Source organism: Suillus subalutaceus (assembly GCF_016647625.1).
Source record: "Suillus subalutaceus strain FC151 chromosome Unknown DFJ58scaffold_41, whole genome shotgun sequence".
Lineage (NCBI taxonomy): Eukaryota > Fungi > Basidiomycota > Agaricomycetes > Boletales > Suillaceae > Suillus > Suillus subalutaceus.
The window spans coordinates 40,895-57,200 of NW_024540290.1; the positions used below are offsets into that span (position 1 = coordinate 40,895).

The following is a 16,306-nucleotide window of genomic DNA, read 5'->3' on the forward strand; positions in this document are numbered from 1 at the left end:
TTGCAGGCCATCTGTTGCAAAGCGATGGACTCAAGAATGGAAGGCAGATAAATATTGATTAATTGGATAACTATAGAAATAGGCACTGCTCAGGCAAGATGAGCGTGGAGAATAGATATGAATACAGGTCCGATACCACGATTGCCAAGCATGTTCGTATCTGTATAGAAACTCCAGGAAATGCATATCACTTGAACAGCGATATAGCGATTGCCACTCGTGGCTATATGGTATCAAGACACTTGGTAATCGGGGTCGCAGTGAAATCTTGACCAAAAGGAATATTGATGTGATATGACAGGACAGGACAACTGAGGATATGACGATGTCTATGAATTATGTAAAGCACTTTGGCGCGTACGCGGCGCTACGATTTGGAACGAATCGTGACAACAATTGAACTTGAGCGTGCGCGTGACTCTATCATTCTAATTCTAGTCCAGCGCCGCAAGCAATTCTCTGGCCCTCTCAATTGATAAAGCTTAAAGCTTAAAGTCTCACTTCAATTTACTGTGTATGTTCCGGCAATAATAAGTCTTTGAATGGACCAGTCCATCCTTGTTTATTCAGTCACTGCTCTGGTCATCTCGTTATCGTGCGTGAGTGATAATTCCAACGTCAAGTTGTCAACGTCTCAGGGTATTTGGATTTTGTATGATGAACACCCATTTCATCCTTGTTCTTTGAGCCATGAGTCGTCTCGAGAGACATTGCGCCGCGGCGAGGACGACAAACTCTAGGTCAGGGAATCATTTCCCTCTTGTCTGACTTTCTTCTCTATACTATATACAAATGTACGATTTAGAATTTTCACTAATCATCACTAGCTCCATCTAGCTCTCATCTTGCTTTCGCCTCTCCCAATAACAATCCGACCCTTAGAAAGGACATACCGCTCACGAAAATCCCTCAATGCCCCTTTCAACTTCGCATCTCTTGCCGATGTAGGCTCCATTGATCTCAGCGTCATTAGTTCCCGCGTACAACGAAACATCCCGTCTCCCATCCATGCTCGAAACCACACTTAATCGCCTCAACTCTGCTTCCATTCGGCACGCACATACGAGCTCGTCATCGTCGACGACGGTTCAAAAGATGACACGTCCGCACTCGCACTAAAACTGGCACAACAACACCTCAACAGCAATATTCGGGTCGTCACGCTTGAAAAGATTCAAAAGAACCTCGGCGAGGGGAGTGCGGTCGTCATGGGATGCTACACGCATGCAGAAACAGGTTGTTGATGGTGGGTGCGGACATTGCGAGTCGCTTTGAGAACTTGGAACTACTTTGGAAGAATATGGACGAACTTGGGCTGAAAGACGAGCCGATGGTGGTCGTCAGCAGTCGAACGCACCTCGTCAAGACTGAAGTTGTGGTCAAGGTGTGCCTTGTCTCCGACGTGACATACTAGCTTCTTACACCGCTCTCCATCAGCGCTCTGTGCTCTGCAACATCCTCATGTGTGACTTGCATACTATCCTACGCTGGACATCGTACGCATCCACATTCGCAACCTTCAACTCAGGTGCACTCGTGGATGCCGTTCCCCTTGGCAAGAAGAGAGGGAGAGAGTGATGATGGAACGCGAATGCCAGCGCGAGCACTTTGAGCGTGAGAGGATGGAAAGAGAGAGGATGGAGAGGGAGCACCTTGAGTGCGAGTACATGGAACGAGAACGTGGGCAGGGGATGAGTATGAGTAATGCTGAATGAGAGAGGATGGAGCGCGAGCATCTCGAACGTATGGAACGACAGCAGCATCACGACGCCCTTGAGCGTGAGCGCTTTGATGCTCGCGAACGCGGACACGATCTCATTTCGCGCGAACATATCGAAGCTCGTAAACGTGCAGAGCGCTCGAGACAATGGAGCGTGAACGCGCTGAACGGGAAGCCCTCGAGCGTCTTCCCCCCCCCAGGAGCTTGCGCTGCTTCTCCAATCTCGCGTGGAGCGCTCGTATATTGATCTTGGGCTTATGGGTGCTCCCTGCATTGCCGTCCCCCTGGTTTTTTGGAGACCACATGCCATGCATAAAGCAGGGAGGTGCACAGGAAATTACCAAACTCTAACGCCCCCTCCACCCGAATCACCTCGAAAGCTCCCTGCACCGTCCGTATGTTCAGTATCTTTTGTAATGAGAAGATGTCCATGTCACTTTCCGTGCGTCAAGGAGGTTATCGGATGCGTTCTCAAGGTGATCGAGCCTGAGTTTGGTTTCCCAGAGGCATGCAACTTCGGTTTCGGAATCCAAGAGCGCGTTGTTCTTGGTCTGCGATAGCATTCTGGTAGCGCTTTGGACTTCCATGTCATGATGGGTCTCCCTGGTGCCCGTGCTGCTAGAGGGAGGAGAGACTGAGACATATGTCCTCTAGCCAGAGTGAGGAGTATGAGTCGGTTCATGCAGCGGGTTTGATGGTACTATATTAGTGAGTCCAATTAATTCTTTGCAAATCGTTAATCTGTCATCTAGAACTAATCACTGCGACCCCTTGCTGTGCTTCTGGAGCAGCACTACGGGCCTTTATGGGTTCTGTATGTGACTACATGTCCTTCGAATGTCAATCGAAGTGCACGTTTCTTCGAGAGGAAGCATGGAACATTCCGGGGGACCACCAACATGAAATTGGCGCTCTTCCCGTGGTCATTTATCTCTTTATTGTGAGCTCATCATTACTTTTGGGAGGCAAATGCTGAGTCGACAACGAGCACCAAGCTTAGGCGTGTACATCTCGTCCCGATTTTCCAAAAATTGCCAATGATCTACATCTTTTCGTACACGTACATACAGGTGAATACATTACAAGACCAGTGAACTCCTCTCCCTAAATGTTGCGGTCGATTCGGGACGCAAGAGCAGTTTGTTTAACTGACGCAATTAATCTTCAGCCAAATTTCTTTCGGATGAACTCGACGACCTACTAGCTCCGGTGCAATTTGGCGATGCTACATTTATCATGACGCATTCGCCAAACGTGTTACCGCTCAACACCACACTTCCATGACAGTGCTCCTCTGGTTCTTGCTGGTTTACCAACGGAGGGCTCAAGGGCGTGGGCTCTGCCGTCAGTGCAGCGTGATCTAACTTGGTCACGGCTTATTCACAAGGTTAGTATCTAGTAAGTCAGACATGCGAAGAACTCACTGGAGCCGTTGGAGTTACTTGAAAGTATGTTAATGGTTCCCCCCTCCGCAATGTAGTTGTTCTGTATGATGATAACGGGGATCGGGGGTGGTTGTGTAAGACTCAGTAACGGAGTCCCATCAGCGTGAGTGGAGGGTGTTGCACTCGCATCTCGGAGTGGGGTAGAGATGAGAGATAAATCTCAGTCGTTTGAAGCACAAGGGTGGGTATGCTTTGGTGGAATCCATTGCGGAGAAGGGTTGTGAAGATTATGTCCACTGGGCTTTATACGTACTACCAGGTAGCAATCACACCGATGAATTTCAAAATTCTTGCTCAAAAGCTATATATACGTATACACGAAACTCATAGGCACTTCTGATGAGCTCCATTTCAACGCCAGCAACCATGTCATCGGAATGAGATAAGGTTTGTTTACACCTTAATGGCAAGTCTAGACCCGTGTGTCGGCCATGAAAATATGGGTGGGATATTCAGCAAGATTGTCGTACTCGCGCTTCGCCTCGAGAATGAATTTGTTTCAAAGTGGCATTGGTACGAGCGATCACACTGCAGAGCGATAAGAATGTTAAAGAAACACCAAAACAAAATAAGAACTGGTCTAATCTTCAAGCTTCAGGGTCGAACTGGCATGTCCGCAGTCCGGGGTAGCGCTCTGTCTTGGTAATCAATCAAAGCATGTTAATCTAAGGACAATGATAACACACCCATTGAAGCCAATGACCTCGTATCTAGCAAACATTGAGGCGTTTGGAATCCACATACAGCAATAGCTTACCTATACTTGGCATGAATGCCACGTCCTGGTTGTCTATGGAAGCACGTTAGTACTTATTCCAAGAATAATAATAACATGCCCCTCGAAGTCAATAACCTCATATCTAACAAAACATTCAGGCGTGTGGAATCTATATACGGCAATAGCTTACCTATCCTTGGAATGAACGCTACGTCCTGGTTGTCTATCGAAGCACGTTAGTACTTATTCCAAGAATAATAATAACACACCTTTCGAGGCCAAGACTTCGTATCTAGCAAGATATTCAGGCATGTGGAATCTATATATGGCAATAGCTTACCTATACTTGGCATGAACGCTGCGTCCTGTCTATCAATTAGTACTTATTCCAAGGATAATAATAACACACCTTCGAGGCCAAGACTTTGTATCTAGCAAAACATTCAGGCGTGTGGAATCCATATACGGCAATAGCTTACCTATATTTGGCATGAACGCCGCGTTTGCGATGATCACGCAGTACGAGAGCAGTGAGCACATGTCTTCATATCTGTCTTCATCTTTCTCGTCTAGGTCACCGCGTGAGACCATTACGGCTGACAGTCCAGGTGGAAAATTCAAATTCACGACTCCGTCTCCAGGCCGGTTGCTGCGCTTATTATCAATACCATTCATGGTTGGTCCTGGTTGATCATGTTCAAATTGCTACCGACCTCCGAAAGCCGGTGCATAAACCTACAAGAAAACAGTAAGAACTTGGTCATAGTTTATTAGATATACCAGGAATACGGGGCGTTCCTGGCTGAAACGGTCAAGAAGAAGGCTGCAGATGCTGAGCGGTAGCTACGAGTATTCCTGTACAGTTAAGCCGTGTTCCTGCCGAAGTTCTTCTGACTGTTTTGACAGTCCCCCGATGGCAACAAGATTCTGTAGCGAAAAATTGGCATCAGTACATTCACTGCTTCTCAACGGATGCAGGTGTATCATAATCAATAAGACTCACCATTACCATCGTGAGTAACTCTCATGCTCGAATAGAATTTGAACGTGTACCTCGGAGGATTTAAGATCACAGACGATGCAGTTTTGTTTGATTTGTTATGTTCCATAATGTCTTCCGAAGGCATTGCGAGCTCATTTTAGCTTTCGTGAAGTAGGCACGTCGAAATGACTCCAAGCACCAAGTACATACAGTCCATCGCAACGTTGTTTTCAAAAAACCGTCAGTGAATTGCATCTCTCTATATAGGTGCACGGGTAAACGAGTCTGTCAATACCTTGTCTTGCTAGATGTCGCGGTCAACTTGGGATACAAGCGGTTTGTTTAGACAACCATAAAATCTATTCTCAGTTCAAATGACCTACCACCTCCCACCACCAATTTAATTTGACGATCCTACTTTATCAGCGCCATGCTTCATAATCATGCTCTGCTGTCGCTGTCTACCTCACTAACGAAGGCCACAGGGGGCTCTGCGGTTGGAGCAGCGTGATCTATTTTTTACAGGGTGAGTATTTTGGCAAGTCAGACACTTTGAGAACTCACTGGAACTGTTTTAACGACTCAAAAACACGTTGATGGTCCCCCCCTTCGCAATATAGTTGTTTTGTATGATTATGATGGAGTCGTTGGGGTTCGGAGGGGGGTGATTGACATTCGGCTGGGGTGTACTATCAGCCTTCGAAGCATGAGCTGGCCTCTGCTTTGCACTAGTATCTTGCAGTGGCGCAAGAGGTGAAAGGATCTCTGTCGAAGCGCAAGGTGGAGATACTCCAGTGGAAGTATCCATTGCAGAGAGCTGAGGAAGTGCGTGTTGCAATAAAGGTATTATAGCGGTGTGTGATAATTGCAAGATTCTTGTGGCGCCAGAAGCCTCGTCACCAGTAGCGGCTCGCCTTCTCTTGCACGACAAATGGTGGAAAGGCAAGGTCTCTTATGAGATCCGATTCCGAACTCTGTTTAACTGTATTCAAACTCCGCTAACAGTATTGCCAATTCATCTGATTAGATGTTGTGTATTATAAGTAACCGCGTAGTTTTGGTAGCGAGTGTGGGGGTGAGCGATGTGAAGTTGTCAATGAGCGGACGACATCTCCAGACTGTGGGATGCTGGGTTGCCGATTTTCTGCAACGTTTCTTCCATGCGAGACTTCGGTTTGTTAGCTCAAGTACTTATTTTAGACCGCCGTTTACTAAAGTGCCAGGCATTCGTCTTTATTTCATCGTATGTATAGTGAGTATCGAGTAAGTACATGACAACGTCCGACATAAGGTTGTGAATAACCGCACAGGACTAAAAGTCTAATAGTAGAAATACAATGTCCAACATAGGGTCCTGAATGACCGCATAGGACTTAACTGAGTGACAAGTCGAAGGGATTGCCCTTGCTTTGCGAAGATGTCATGCTTAGTTTGGGATCTTAGAAAGAGCTGTTTGCTTAACTGGTCAGCGGCAAAAGATCGTCAAGCTCTTGGATGTTTGGTCAGAGGTAAAAGGACCCACCAGCGCCTGTGCAATCTTGAGATCCTATGTTAATCATGACGTGCTGGCCAAAAGTATTGCCATTGAATATGACGCTCTCGCGACCATATTCTACTGGTGCCAATTGTCTCGCTAACGGAGGATACGGGGAAGTAGGCTCAGCAGTCCCAGCAACATAGTCCAGCTTGGTCATAGCTTGTTTGAAAGGTCAGTCTAAATGGTAAGTTGGATGTGTGAAGAGCTCACTTGAACCATTACAGTTACTTGAGAATATGTTGATGGTTGCACCCTCTGCAATGAAGTTGTTCTGGATGACGGTGATGCGATTGTTTGTGTCCAGCGGTTGACTTGGTAGGGGAGTTCCATCAGCTATCACAGTGGAAGCCTGATAAGATGGTGATTTCAGTGTTCCATTAGCATCAGACAAATTGGACTCAGTTGAAGCAAGGAGTAGGGGTGCTTCAGTGACGGTCGCCATTGTAGAGATAAAATTGCTGAGAAAAACAGAGGAACGTCCTACATATTTAAACTAATTCATTGGTAAGATTTGGCCTGTTAATGACACCGAGGAGGATGCGCGTTAGGATGGATGTATTATTGCCAATTGGTACCGAGGGATGATGCGCGTTAGGAACGATGGATTATTGATATAATAGGTACCGAGGATGATGCCCGTTAGGAAACGGATTTTTATATAATAGTACCGAGGATGATGCCCGTTAGTCGGAAGCTTAAGATGAATTATTGACACCGACGAGGAAGTTAGGAAGAACACCGAGGATAGGACAGCCGGAGTTTGAAAAGCATTCAACCCTGGACCGAGCTTGTACAGCTTCAATATTCAATGACACGATTGTCCTCGTCAGTCAATCTGAAACCAAAAACACCCGGTCATTCACATCACTGCATGATCAGTGTGCTGAGAAACTCCCAAACTGGCGGGAACTAAAATAAATCGCTGGTTCGAAGACAGATGAGTGTCCTACCAATGATTACAGCTCCGACGAACGAGTGATTCTTGTTACAGAGGCATATATATGCATACCATGTGATATAAGTTCGGTATGACTTATCGTAGCGCTGATATTCATTTTTGATAGCTTATACCAGCCCATCGGATGTCCTCTTCTGCAGCATTTATACCTGCTCGTATATCAATACCCGCATCCCGCGCACGCGAGTTATAATTCAACGTCTGCAAGTCTTTTCCGCGTTGTAAAATCATATCTTGCTTTTGCCTAACCAATAATAACTAGCTACCCTCAGAAAAAGTGACCATACCGCCTACGGAAATCCCTTAAGGCCCCCCTACTATTAGCCTTCCATCTCTCGCTGATGCAGCCTCCATTGATCTTGATGTCCTTATTCCCGCCTACAATGAGACATCCCGTCTCTCGTCCATATTCAAGATTCAGGTATCTCAACTCCGCCCACATCCGGCGGGCGCGCACGTATGAGCTCGTCATCATTGACGACAGTTCAAAAGACCATACGTCCGCACTCGCGCTAAAACTAACACAGCAGCACTTCAAGAGCGATATTCGGACGTGAGGTGAACCTCAGGAAGGCTAGACCAATGCTCGTTGTATATGCGCTCTTCCTGCACCTCGCAGATCTTGCATGCAGTAACCCATCTGGAGGTGCAAGAGACCTACGAATGCACGTAAATTGCGCCGGTAGGGACGAGCGTCAAGTAGTGGCTCTCAAGAGCAACGACTATACAGATCTGGGTCTAACCCGAGTGAAGTATATGCGTTGTCTGTCCGCCTGCATGCATCTTCTACAGACATGAAGGGGATGAACGACCTTGAGGAGCTTGCGAATGCTAAAGATGCAGCTTAAGACGCCTTCGCCCACGTCCGGTGCTGGCAAAAAACTTTGGCCTGGGAATCCAGGAGCGTATGGTGCCGGCTATAATTCAGCATGTTCGATATGGCCTTCTATGTTATGTCGTGATCGGTCCCTCTGGTGCCCGTGTTACTGGGAGAGAGGAGGAACAGCATATTAAGTTCCACTACCGAGGGAGGGATAACAATTCAAACAGCAGTATTATTTAGTGAGTCCAATTCCTGTAGCAACCTGCAGCTGTGTTAATGTTGTCGCCTGAAAATAATCATCGTCCTCGCTGTGCCTTTTCACGAGTAGAACTGCCGCTTTAAAGGTTCTGTATCATCCAGATATTGTGCAACTTCATACTCATACGATATCCATCAAAATGCACGACATTTTCCAGAGGAAGCACGGAACATTCCGAGGGACCGTCTTTTCTTTTTTAATCCTTGACCGACCACCACCATGCAATTGGCGCTCTTTCCGTGGGTATTTGTTTCTTTATGGCGAGCTTATTATTACCTTTGAGGAGGCAGGTAGCGAGATGGCTACGAGCACAAAGCTTAGGCGCATACTGTGCGTCCCGAATTTTTTTTTAATTGTTGGTCGATATCTCCGCACAAGCATACAGGTAGGTGCGAAATACAAGACTGATATATTCAACTTCGGCCCTTACTTCCTTTCACTACACGTTGCGGTCAAATCGGGACGCAAGAGCGGTTTGCTTAACTGATGGGCCAATCAACCGTAAGTCAAGTTTCTTTCGGATGAATTAAACGACCTACTAGCTCCAGTGCAATTTGGCGATCCCACGTTTATCATGACGCACTCGCCAAACGTGTTGCCGCTCAATACTATGCTTTCACGACCGTGCTCCGCGGGCTCTGCCTGCGTTGCTGGCGGAGGTTCCAAGGGCGTGGGCTCTGCAGTTGTGGCGACATGTTCTAACTTCGTCACGGCTTTTTACATCGTGAGGTGAGTCTTCTGGTAGGTTTGCGATACGAAGAACTCACTGAAACCGTTACAGTGACTTGAAAATATATTGATGGTTCCGCCCTCCGCAATATAGTTGTTCTGTATGATTACGATACAGTTGTTTGGTGGGTTCTGGGATGACTGTTCGACGCTTGGCAGCGGAGTGCCATCAGTCAACTCATGGCGGGAAGGTGGTCTCGGAGTGGCACTAGCATCTTGCAATGAGACGATGGCAAGAGGCAGATAAAACTTTGTTGAAGCACAGGGTGAATGTGCTCCAGTGCAAGTATCCATTGTAGAGATGAGGGTACTGTTATAAGCAGGATAAAGTGCGTCTTTTAAATAATCTGTGATGACTCCTTTAAGTAATGATTAAGCTCCCGTCACCCTTCGCCATCGACGCGGGTATGCACCCGGATTGATATTCAAACTCCGCATATGGTTTCGCTTGGCCGTGCACACTGCACGATCAGGAGTCATCCCCCTTCTTCTTCCCCTTCCCCTTCTATTTCTATCTTTAGATCCCAGCATGAAATTGAGATCCACACGAGTGAGACTAATGGTCATTACGCACCTTGCAAGAAACAACAACGGAGACCTGGAATTCGGGTCCTAGGGACCTCATACCAATTTCATGATAATCTCACAAATTTTGAAGTTGTTCAATGATCATCTTCAGTCACGTTTCTTTGGCAGCACACCCCAAATGAATTATTCTGAGGCAAAGGAAGCAAGACCATTTGCTAGATTTTTGACAACTATTCTCGGAACTGTGAGGAAAAGATACTGGACATCGTGATTTCGTCTGGTACCAAAGTTTTCGGTTCTGCGAGTCCAGACTCATCATGACGTGTCTGTGTGTACTCTTATCTGCTACACAGCTGGGTTTACATTGTGATTGCTGAGGTCCGTAGAAGTCACGGAAAAAAGCGTGAATGTGCTTGGCTGGATGAGGTGACGCCATTCACAAGCACTGGCAGCGGCGCTATAATTAATATTTTCTGAGTGCCGCACTGACCGGGAGTCCAGATCCGAATTGAAAATGGAGTGCGGTATCACTCCAGTATCTATCAGATCAAAAGCTATACAAATAAATTAACTTCGTATGATCAATCATTCACACTCGTTCTGAAAGGAGCCGCATGCTGTGTGTCCTTGGTGTGTCCTACCGGTCGGATTAACCATTCAAACTGGTTCCGAAAGAAGCATGCCTATTAGCTCCTGTCCTTATGTCCAGAAGATTCGTAATTCTGGGCCAGTAGTATAGCATTAAGCTTTGTCCCATGACGAACTAATATATGAGAATACATGCGAAGTAAGCGAGTCAGGATTTAGGACACCGTTGTCAACGAGCACACAGGACCACACTGAAACTGTCTAACACAGGGCCAACAGAACAACACTGAAAATGTCCAACATAGGGCCAACGACCAACCCCACAGGATAATACTTAATCATGGACTAAACCCTTTGCTTTGAAGAGTGATGTCAACAACTTCTCTAGATGTCGTGTTTAGTTTGAGATGGAAGAGCAATTGGTTTAACTGATCAGCAGCAAAGAATCGTCGACTCTTGAATTGTTTCTCAGAAGTAAAAGACCCACCAGCCCCGTGCAATCTGGAGATTCTATCTTTATCATGGCGTGCTGACCAAAAGCATTGCCGTTGAATACTACGCTCTCACGACTAGTCGACTGGCGCCGACTGTCTCGTCAACGGAGGCTGTGAGGATGTTGGCTTTGCAATCTCAGCGCCGTCCAGCTTAGTTATAGCTTGTTGGAAAGGTAAGTCTAAATGGTAAGTTGGATGTGTGAACAACTCACTGTAACCATTGCAGTTGCTCGAAAATATGTTGACGGTTCCCCCCTCCCAGGTAGTGAAGTTGTTCTGGATGACGGTGGTGCGATTGTTCGCGTCCAGGGCTTGACTCGGCAGGGGAGTTTCAGTAGGTATCGTGAAAGCTTGATAGGACGCACAGGCTTGAATGGCGGTCGCCATGGTGGGGATGCGGTTGAGATGCATGAAATATGTGGCACATCCCCGTGTTTTTATAAGTAGGATCGACTCCCCATTCTGGCCGAAGATCTTGACGGGGCTTCTGGGCGAACTGGCTGCACCGTGACACTGAGATGGATCTAATTCAATATTCGCGGAGATAAAACAAGGCACACCGCACGCGCGGCCGAAAAGGCTGCAGTCGCAAGTGTTTTCAAAGGGGGGCCGGCCAGCGCGCACGCAAACTTGCACTAATCAGAGACAAATCTGTTGTGGGTCCGCTCAAGATCGATTTAAACGCCCCGCAAGTTCAACCGAAATGGGTATGCATCGTCTATCCTCACAAAGGCTCGTCGTGCTTGCGGAACGATGCGCAGAACAGCGTGGTCGAGGCAATGCTCGCTCGTTAGCATCTCGAGTTTGTCCGAGTCTATGCCTTGCAAGGCAATTGTAAGATGCGCGTGATTGTAGTGACCAGATTTATGTGACATAGCGTGACACACCATGAAAGTGTGACACACGAAGCAGCATAGTACTTTTACTAATAACTACGAGTCTACGGGTAGGTCAGCGTGTATGGTTTAATACAGCTATAGGGCTCACCGTCTATCGTCTTTGAAATGGATCAGTCCGTCCTTGTTTATTCGTTCACTGCTCTGGCCGTCTTGTTACCCTGTGTGAGTGATAATTTCAACGTCAACATCTGGTCTTTGGTTTTTATATGATGAGCACCCATTTCATCCTTGTTCTTCGAGCCATGGGCCGTCTCAAGAGACGTTGCGCCGCGGCGAAGACGACAAACCCTGGGTCAGGGAATCATTTCCCTCTTGTCTGACTTTCTTCATACAAATCTATGGTTTAGCATTTTCGCTAATCATCACTAGCTCTATCTAGCTCTCATCTTGCTTTCACCTCCCCCAATAATAACCCGACCCTCAGAAAAGACATACCGCTCACGAAAATCCTTCAAAGACCCTCTCAAACTTCCATCTCTCGCCGATGTAGGCTCCATTGATCTCAGCGTCATCATTCCTGCGTACAATGAGACATCCCGTCTCCCATCTATGCTCGAAACCACACTTAATCACCTCAACTCTGCTTCCATCCGGCAGACACGCACATACGAGCTCGTCATCGTCGACGACGGTTCAAAAGATGACACGTCCGCACTCGCGCTAAAGCTGGCACAGCAACATCTCAATAGTGATATTCGGGTCGTTACGCTTGAAAAGAACCTTGGCAAGGGCGGTGCGGTGCGCCATGGAATGCTACACGCACGCGGAAACAGGCTGTTGATGGTGGATGCGGATGGTGCAAGTCGCTTTGAGGACTTAGAACTGCTGTGGAAGAAAATGGACGAACTTGGACCGAGGAACGAGCCGACGGTGGTCGTTGGCAGTCGAGCGCACCTCGTCAAGACCGAGGCTGTGGTCAAGGTGCGCCTTGTCTCCGACGTGACATGACTAGCTTCTTACACTGCTGTCCGCTAGCGTTCTGTGCTTCGCAACATCCTTATGTATGGCTTGCACACTATCCTACGCATAGTGGGTGTGGGACATATTCGTGACACGCAGTGCGGATTCAAACTATTCTCGCGCCGCGCTGCACAGCAGATTTTCCCCGTACAACATCTTGCCACTTGGATATTCGATGTTGAGCTACTCTTGCTTGCGAAGCAGCTGGGTATACCTGTTGCAGAAGTGCCCGTACAATGGCATGAGGTGGCGGGGAGCAAACTGAATGTTGTCAAGGACTCATTACAGATGCTCAGGGACCTGCTCGTTCTTCGCGCTAACCAGCTCACCGGACGATGGAAAGTATCACCGTGATGATATACCACGGCCAAGCCAGTCACGGAACAATAGATTTTGTCTATGCACATGGTGAATGTGCTCTCACCGGCCCTGCAAAGACAAACTTGAAATAGATCATGATTGTACATAGAGCAACATTAATTATTATAAATGTAGTATTGCGGGCGTCATCATGAGTGGTGCGGCAGCTTTATAGGCGTACTCTGAAGGTCAAGCTGTAATATTAGAACAGTTCAGCGCAATAGTTAGAACCGGGTGATGGCGACGAACTCGAACGATAGTACGAAGAAAGCGGATAGTCCCAGTGTCCTTCTGCAGTGGACGTCTTCAGATGGCGTTGAAAAGTCAAGTGCATGTATTAATTTCAAATGTCTAATTTCCATGCATACGAGCCTGTCATCCTCTCAATCATGACGGTAAAACTCTTTCAACACAAGAATGTGAGACTCCACCAAAATGATGTTGTGAATATCGATGAGTCGACCTCCCCCCAAGATTGATATTGCAATTTCAACGTGACACTCTACTTGGCGGACGTGATCAGTTGATGGGCACTACAATTGAGAGACTCGAGGAGTAAGTCAAATCCCGGTCGATTGAGTTACTTCAAATAAGTCAACTGCCAACTTAGCACATGAATAATCTTGCTCTTAGCGAGATTGTTCGTCTGCTGAATTGGGCGAGTACGCGTTGTCCATGGAGTCAGTCTTTGCTCGACACAATGGCTTCAATCACGAGGGCCCTGGAGCACTAGTCAACGTAGCGGGCTTCACCATGCAGGCTAGTCCTACATCTCACAGTAAGTATAACGTATGAACCTGAAAGAACGAATACGAACCGCCCTATAAAAGTGGATTACAACCATCTTGCGGAAGATAAAAAATACTGGCAGTGTAGTTGACGGTCATCACTGACTCGCGGAACGAGTCTCGGTTCCGGACTTGGTGGAATTTGAAGAGAAGATGTAAAACTGTAATTCACGAGTCGGACAGCTTGTCTTAAAATTCCGACGTCAGCTCCAGAACATCTGGAAAGATCTGGAACCGGGATGAAGTACTGTCAGTAGATTACCTCTGGAAAACTCAAATTGAGATAAGGACCCGTTCTAAGAGGTGAAATGACTCTGGAAATCATCTGGGTGTGACGGTGACACTCCGAGAGAGACGGGCGAAACAGAGGGTGAAAGGAGTGTGGAATGAGGAATATTTATATTTGAAGCAGACCAACTTAGTATATATAGAACAAACATGAATAAAGTTCAATAAACACAGGTGCTCAGGCGATTTTTATAACGGTACTCATAATACTTGGTTTGTAACTTTGATTGGAGCTTTCAAAACTGCTTGATCATCGGGGCATTACACGTTAGTGCTTTAGCCATGACATTAGTGGCTAGCTGCAGAGCTAGAGACACAGGGTACGTTTGGCACACCGTTCCTAGTCATTAACGGTAAATGGTGGCATACACTAGTAGGAGTGTCTCTTGTGCGCCTATAGGATGTCGTACACCGTGTATTATGGTTCGTTCACATATTAATGTTCGCTGTGTTTTGGTCAACTTTCCTCTCTGTTTGCAGTTCCCGTTCACTCGTGACAAGCATCCGAATCGATCATCCGCCATCCGCCGCGGCAAATCATCTTCATTTCACAACAAGACAGGTGTTTTCTCTTCTTTAGGTTAGCACTTTCCAAAAATACCCCCTGATGAGCTAAACCGCTGGCAACATGAAATGAAGTCACAAGACGCTTTTCGTCATTCGTATATAAAATGGGGCCCTCGTATCACCCTCGTACACTCCCAAGCCATCCAGGTTATTCTCGCCATGGCTTCAACAGGCATACCGCTAGATACCGCTACTATCATTTCAACAGCGCTGGAAGGCATCTTATACGGTGAGTATCACGATAAGCATTCGTCACATACCCGTCAAGCTAGGGTTCTCCAGGCTTTTCAGTTCTCATGTTTATGGGCACCATGTGGGTAATCTACTACAAACCTAACGCAAATCGCCCGATCGCTTTGGCGGCAATCCTGCTATTGATATTGAGTACTGCAGTGAGCTCTTCGCCTCTCACACCTGATGCCACCTGCTGAATTCGCTCAAGCACTTGATCATAGACATCATTCGCCTTGAAAATGGATTCGTCAAGTATCACGACATTCCTGGTGGACCAGTGGCATTCTTCCAAGACATCAGCCAGCCAACATTTGTGACAAAGAACCTAATATATGCCCTGCAAACTATGATTGGCGATGGGGTGGTGGTGTGTTCTATTTTTGTTTGCCAGCTCACAACTCCCTGGGCTGAAAAAGCGCCTTGTTTGGTAAAAGATTTATCGCTGTTATGTCGTTTGGCAATCCGTTTGGGCTATCATCCTACCAGTTACACTGTGGTGCGGGTCCTCAGGTCAGGTCGCCGTGTTTGGGAAATTACCTGTGCTGATTCTGTATCGAAGTGGCTGCTTTAATCGCGCCCTACTACGCTTCACGGGCAACTGGCGGAAACATTTATACCAATCAGACTGCACAATGGATCACGACGTTGTTTGTCTTGACACTTTCAACCAATCTGATAAGTTCAGGTAAGCGTGATTCTGCGTGAACGCGATGTCGAAATCTCATAACGACCTGAATTTGTCCAGGATTACTCGTGTATCGCATCTGGACGATCGAACGTAGAGTCTCTGCAAATCGTGCTACGATTGGCACCATGATGCCTATCGTGCACGTGCTCATAGATGCCGCTATCATATACTCTGCAGCCCTGTTCACCATACTAATCTGTTTCGTCTGCGCGAACAACGCCCAATTCATTATGCTGGATATGGTAATTATTACCGTCAACGCCCGTTATGATATCTTGCTGAACCGAGACAAAGATCATGCCAATCATCTCGATTGCCTTCTGCATGGTGTTGATTCGCCTTACACCCAAGAAAAATACTCCAAGTTACCTCCCGACTTATAGCGCGCAAATTAGCGCGGAAATCAACGAAAGGGAAAGAAGAGATTCGCAGCAATACCACATGAAGCCTTTGCAGGTCCACGTATCCCAGTGGACACATATTGACGGTATGGAGTAGAAAGTGAGGACTGAAACATAAATTATACGGAAGCTTGCAACGTATCCGAAGGTGATGGGTAACAGCTCTAGCTCTTTGTCAGGTTCAAAGAGTCAAAAGCAGATTATTCCAGCCCTACTCAATACTTATTGTATTTCGCAATGATAATCTTCGTCCCTGGACAAAGCCGCACATGCGTGAATACCTTTATAACACCCTGACAGATTCGCCGTTCATTGTGTAATCACAATACAACCCTAATGT

At 46.8% G+C, this 16,306-nt stretch overlaps 6 protein-coding genes across 6 annotated transcripts; 4 read left to right on the forward strand and 2 right to left on the reverse strand.

Annotated features, from left to right (window-relative positions):
* Nucleotides 1-1,300: 1,300 nt before the first annotated feature.
* On the forward strand, nucleotides 1,301-1,578 carry DFJ58DRAFT_726894 (uncharacterized protein; the record flags this gene model as incomplete). Its single annotated transcript, XM_041385414.1, has 2 exons — nucleotides 1,301-1,384; nucleotides 1,438-1,578. The coding sequence occupies 2 exons, from the start codon at nucleotides 1,301-1,303 to the stop codon at nucleotides 1,576-1,578; spliced, it is 225 nt and encodes a 74-aa protein (XP_041244811.1).
* Nucleotides 1,579-1,721: 143 nt separating this feature from the next.
* DFJ58DRAFT_745042 (uncharacterized protein) lies at nucleotides 1,722-2,280 on the forward strand (the record flags this gene model as incomplete). Its single annotated transcript, XM_041387364.1, has 3 exons — nucleotides 1,722-1,848; nucleotides 1,904-2,115; nucleotides 2,173-2,280. The coding sequence occupies 3 exons, from the start codon at nucleotides 1,722-1,724 to the stop codon at nucleotides 2,278-2,280; spliced, it is 447 nt and encodes a 148-aa protein (XP_041244812.1).
* A 544-nt stretch (nucleotides 2,281-2,824) lies between these two features.
* Nucleotides 2,825-4,558, reverse strand: DFJ58DRAFT_726896 (uncharacterized protein; the record flags this gene model as incomplete). Its single annotated transcript, XM_041385415.1, has 9 exons — nucleotides 2,825-2,868; nucleotides 2,922-3,095; nucleotides 3,145-3,294; nucleotides 3,923-3,955; nucleotides 4,074-4,106; nucleotides 4,153-4,175; nucleotides 4,224-4,241; nucleotides 4,293-4,314; nucleotides 4,363-4,558. 9 exons carry the CDS (start codon nucleotides 4,556-4,558, stop codon nucleotides 2,825-2,827), a joined length of 693 nt encoding a protein of 230 aa, XP_041244813.1.
* A 4,323-nt stretch (nucleotides 4,559-8,881) lies between these two features.
* On the reverse strand, nucleotides 8,882-9,465 carry DFJ58DRAFT_840616 (uncharacterized protein; the record flags this gene model as incomplete). The annotated part of the gene is made up of 3 exons (XM_041392628.1): nucleotides 8,882-8,925; nucleotides 8,982-9,155; nucleotides 9,210-9,465. 3 exons carry the CDS (start codon nucleotides 9,463-9,465, stop codon nucleotides 8,882-8,884), a joined length of 474 nt encoding a protein of 157 aa, XP_041244814.1.
* Nucleotides 9,466-11,630: 2,165 nt separating this feature from the next.
* DFJ58DRAFT_783292 (Alg5-prov protein) lies at nucleotides 11,631-13,245 on the forward strand. The gene is made up of 3 exons (XM_041389885.1): nucleotides 11,631-11,842; nucleotides 12,050-12,601; nucleotides 12,656-13,245. Exons 1-3 carry the CDS (start codon nucleotides 11,786-11,788, stop codon nucleotides 12,992-12,994), a joined length of 948 nt encoding a protein of 315 aa, XP_041244815.1. The 5' UTR covers nucleotides 11,631-11,785; the 3' UTR covers nucleotides 12,995-13,245.
* A 1,040-nt stretch (nucleotides 13,246-14,285) lies between these two features.
* On the forward strand, nucleotides 14,286-16,228 carry DFJ58DRAFT_783295 (uncharacterized protein). Its single transcript, XM_041389886.1, has 9 exons — nucleotides 14,286-14,396; nucleotides 14,454-14,499; nucleotides 14,557-14,872; nucleotides 14,926-15,035; nucleotides 15,086-15,244; nucleotides 15,312-15,387; nucleotides 15,437-15,562; nucleotides 15,623-15,807; nucleotides 15,860-16,228. Exons 3-9 carry the CDS (start codon nucleotides 14,710-14,712, stop codon nucleotides 16,061-16,063), a joined length of 1,023 nt encoding a protein of 340 aa, XP_041244816.1. The 5' UTR covers nucleotides 14,286-14,396; nucleotides 14,454-14,499; nucleotides 14,557-14,709; the 3' UTR covers nucleotides 16,064-16,228.
* The last annotated feature ends 78 nt before the right edge of the window (nucleotides 16,229-16,306 follow it).

What these genes read in the sequence shown, in the direction of transcription:
- DFJ58DRAFT_783292 (XM_041389885.1), top strand. Translation starts at nt 11,786, where the DNA reads ATGGATCAGTCCGTCCTTGTTTATTCGTTCACTGCTCTGGCCGTCTTG. An exon ending in TGGCCGTCTTGTTACCCTGT is followed by an intron (nt 11,843 to 12,049) that starts GTGAGTGATAAT and finishes AATCATCACTAG; the next exon opens with CTCTATCTAGCTCTCATCTT. An exon ending in AGACCGAGGCTGTGGTCAAG is followed by an intron (nt 12,602 to 12,655) that starts GTGCGCCTTGTC and finishes GCTGTCCGCTAG; the next exon opens with CGTTCTGTGCTTCGCAACAT.
- DFJ58DRAFT_783295 (XM_041389886.1), top strand. Translation starts at nt 14,710, where the DNA reads ATGAAGTCACAAGACGCTTTTCGTCATTCGTATATAAAATGGGGCCCT. An exon ending in TATTGATATTGAGTACTGCA is followed by an intron (nt 15,036 to 15,085) that starts GTGAGCTCTTCG and finishes AATTCGCTCAAG; the next exon opens with CACTTGATCATAGACATCAT. An exon ending in AACCAATCTGATAAGTTCAG is followed by an intron (nt 15,563 to 15,622) that starts GTAAGCGTGATT and finishes GAATTTGTCCAG; the next exon opens with GATTACTCGTGTATCGCATC.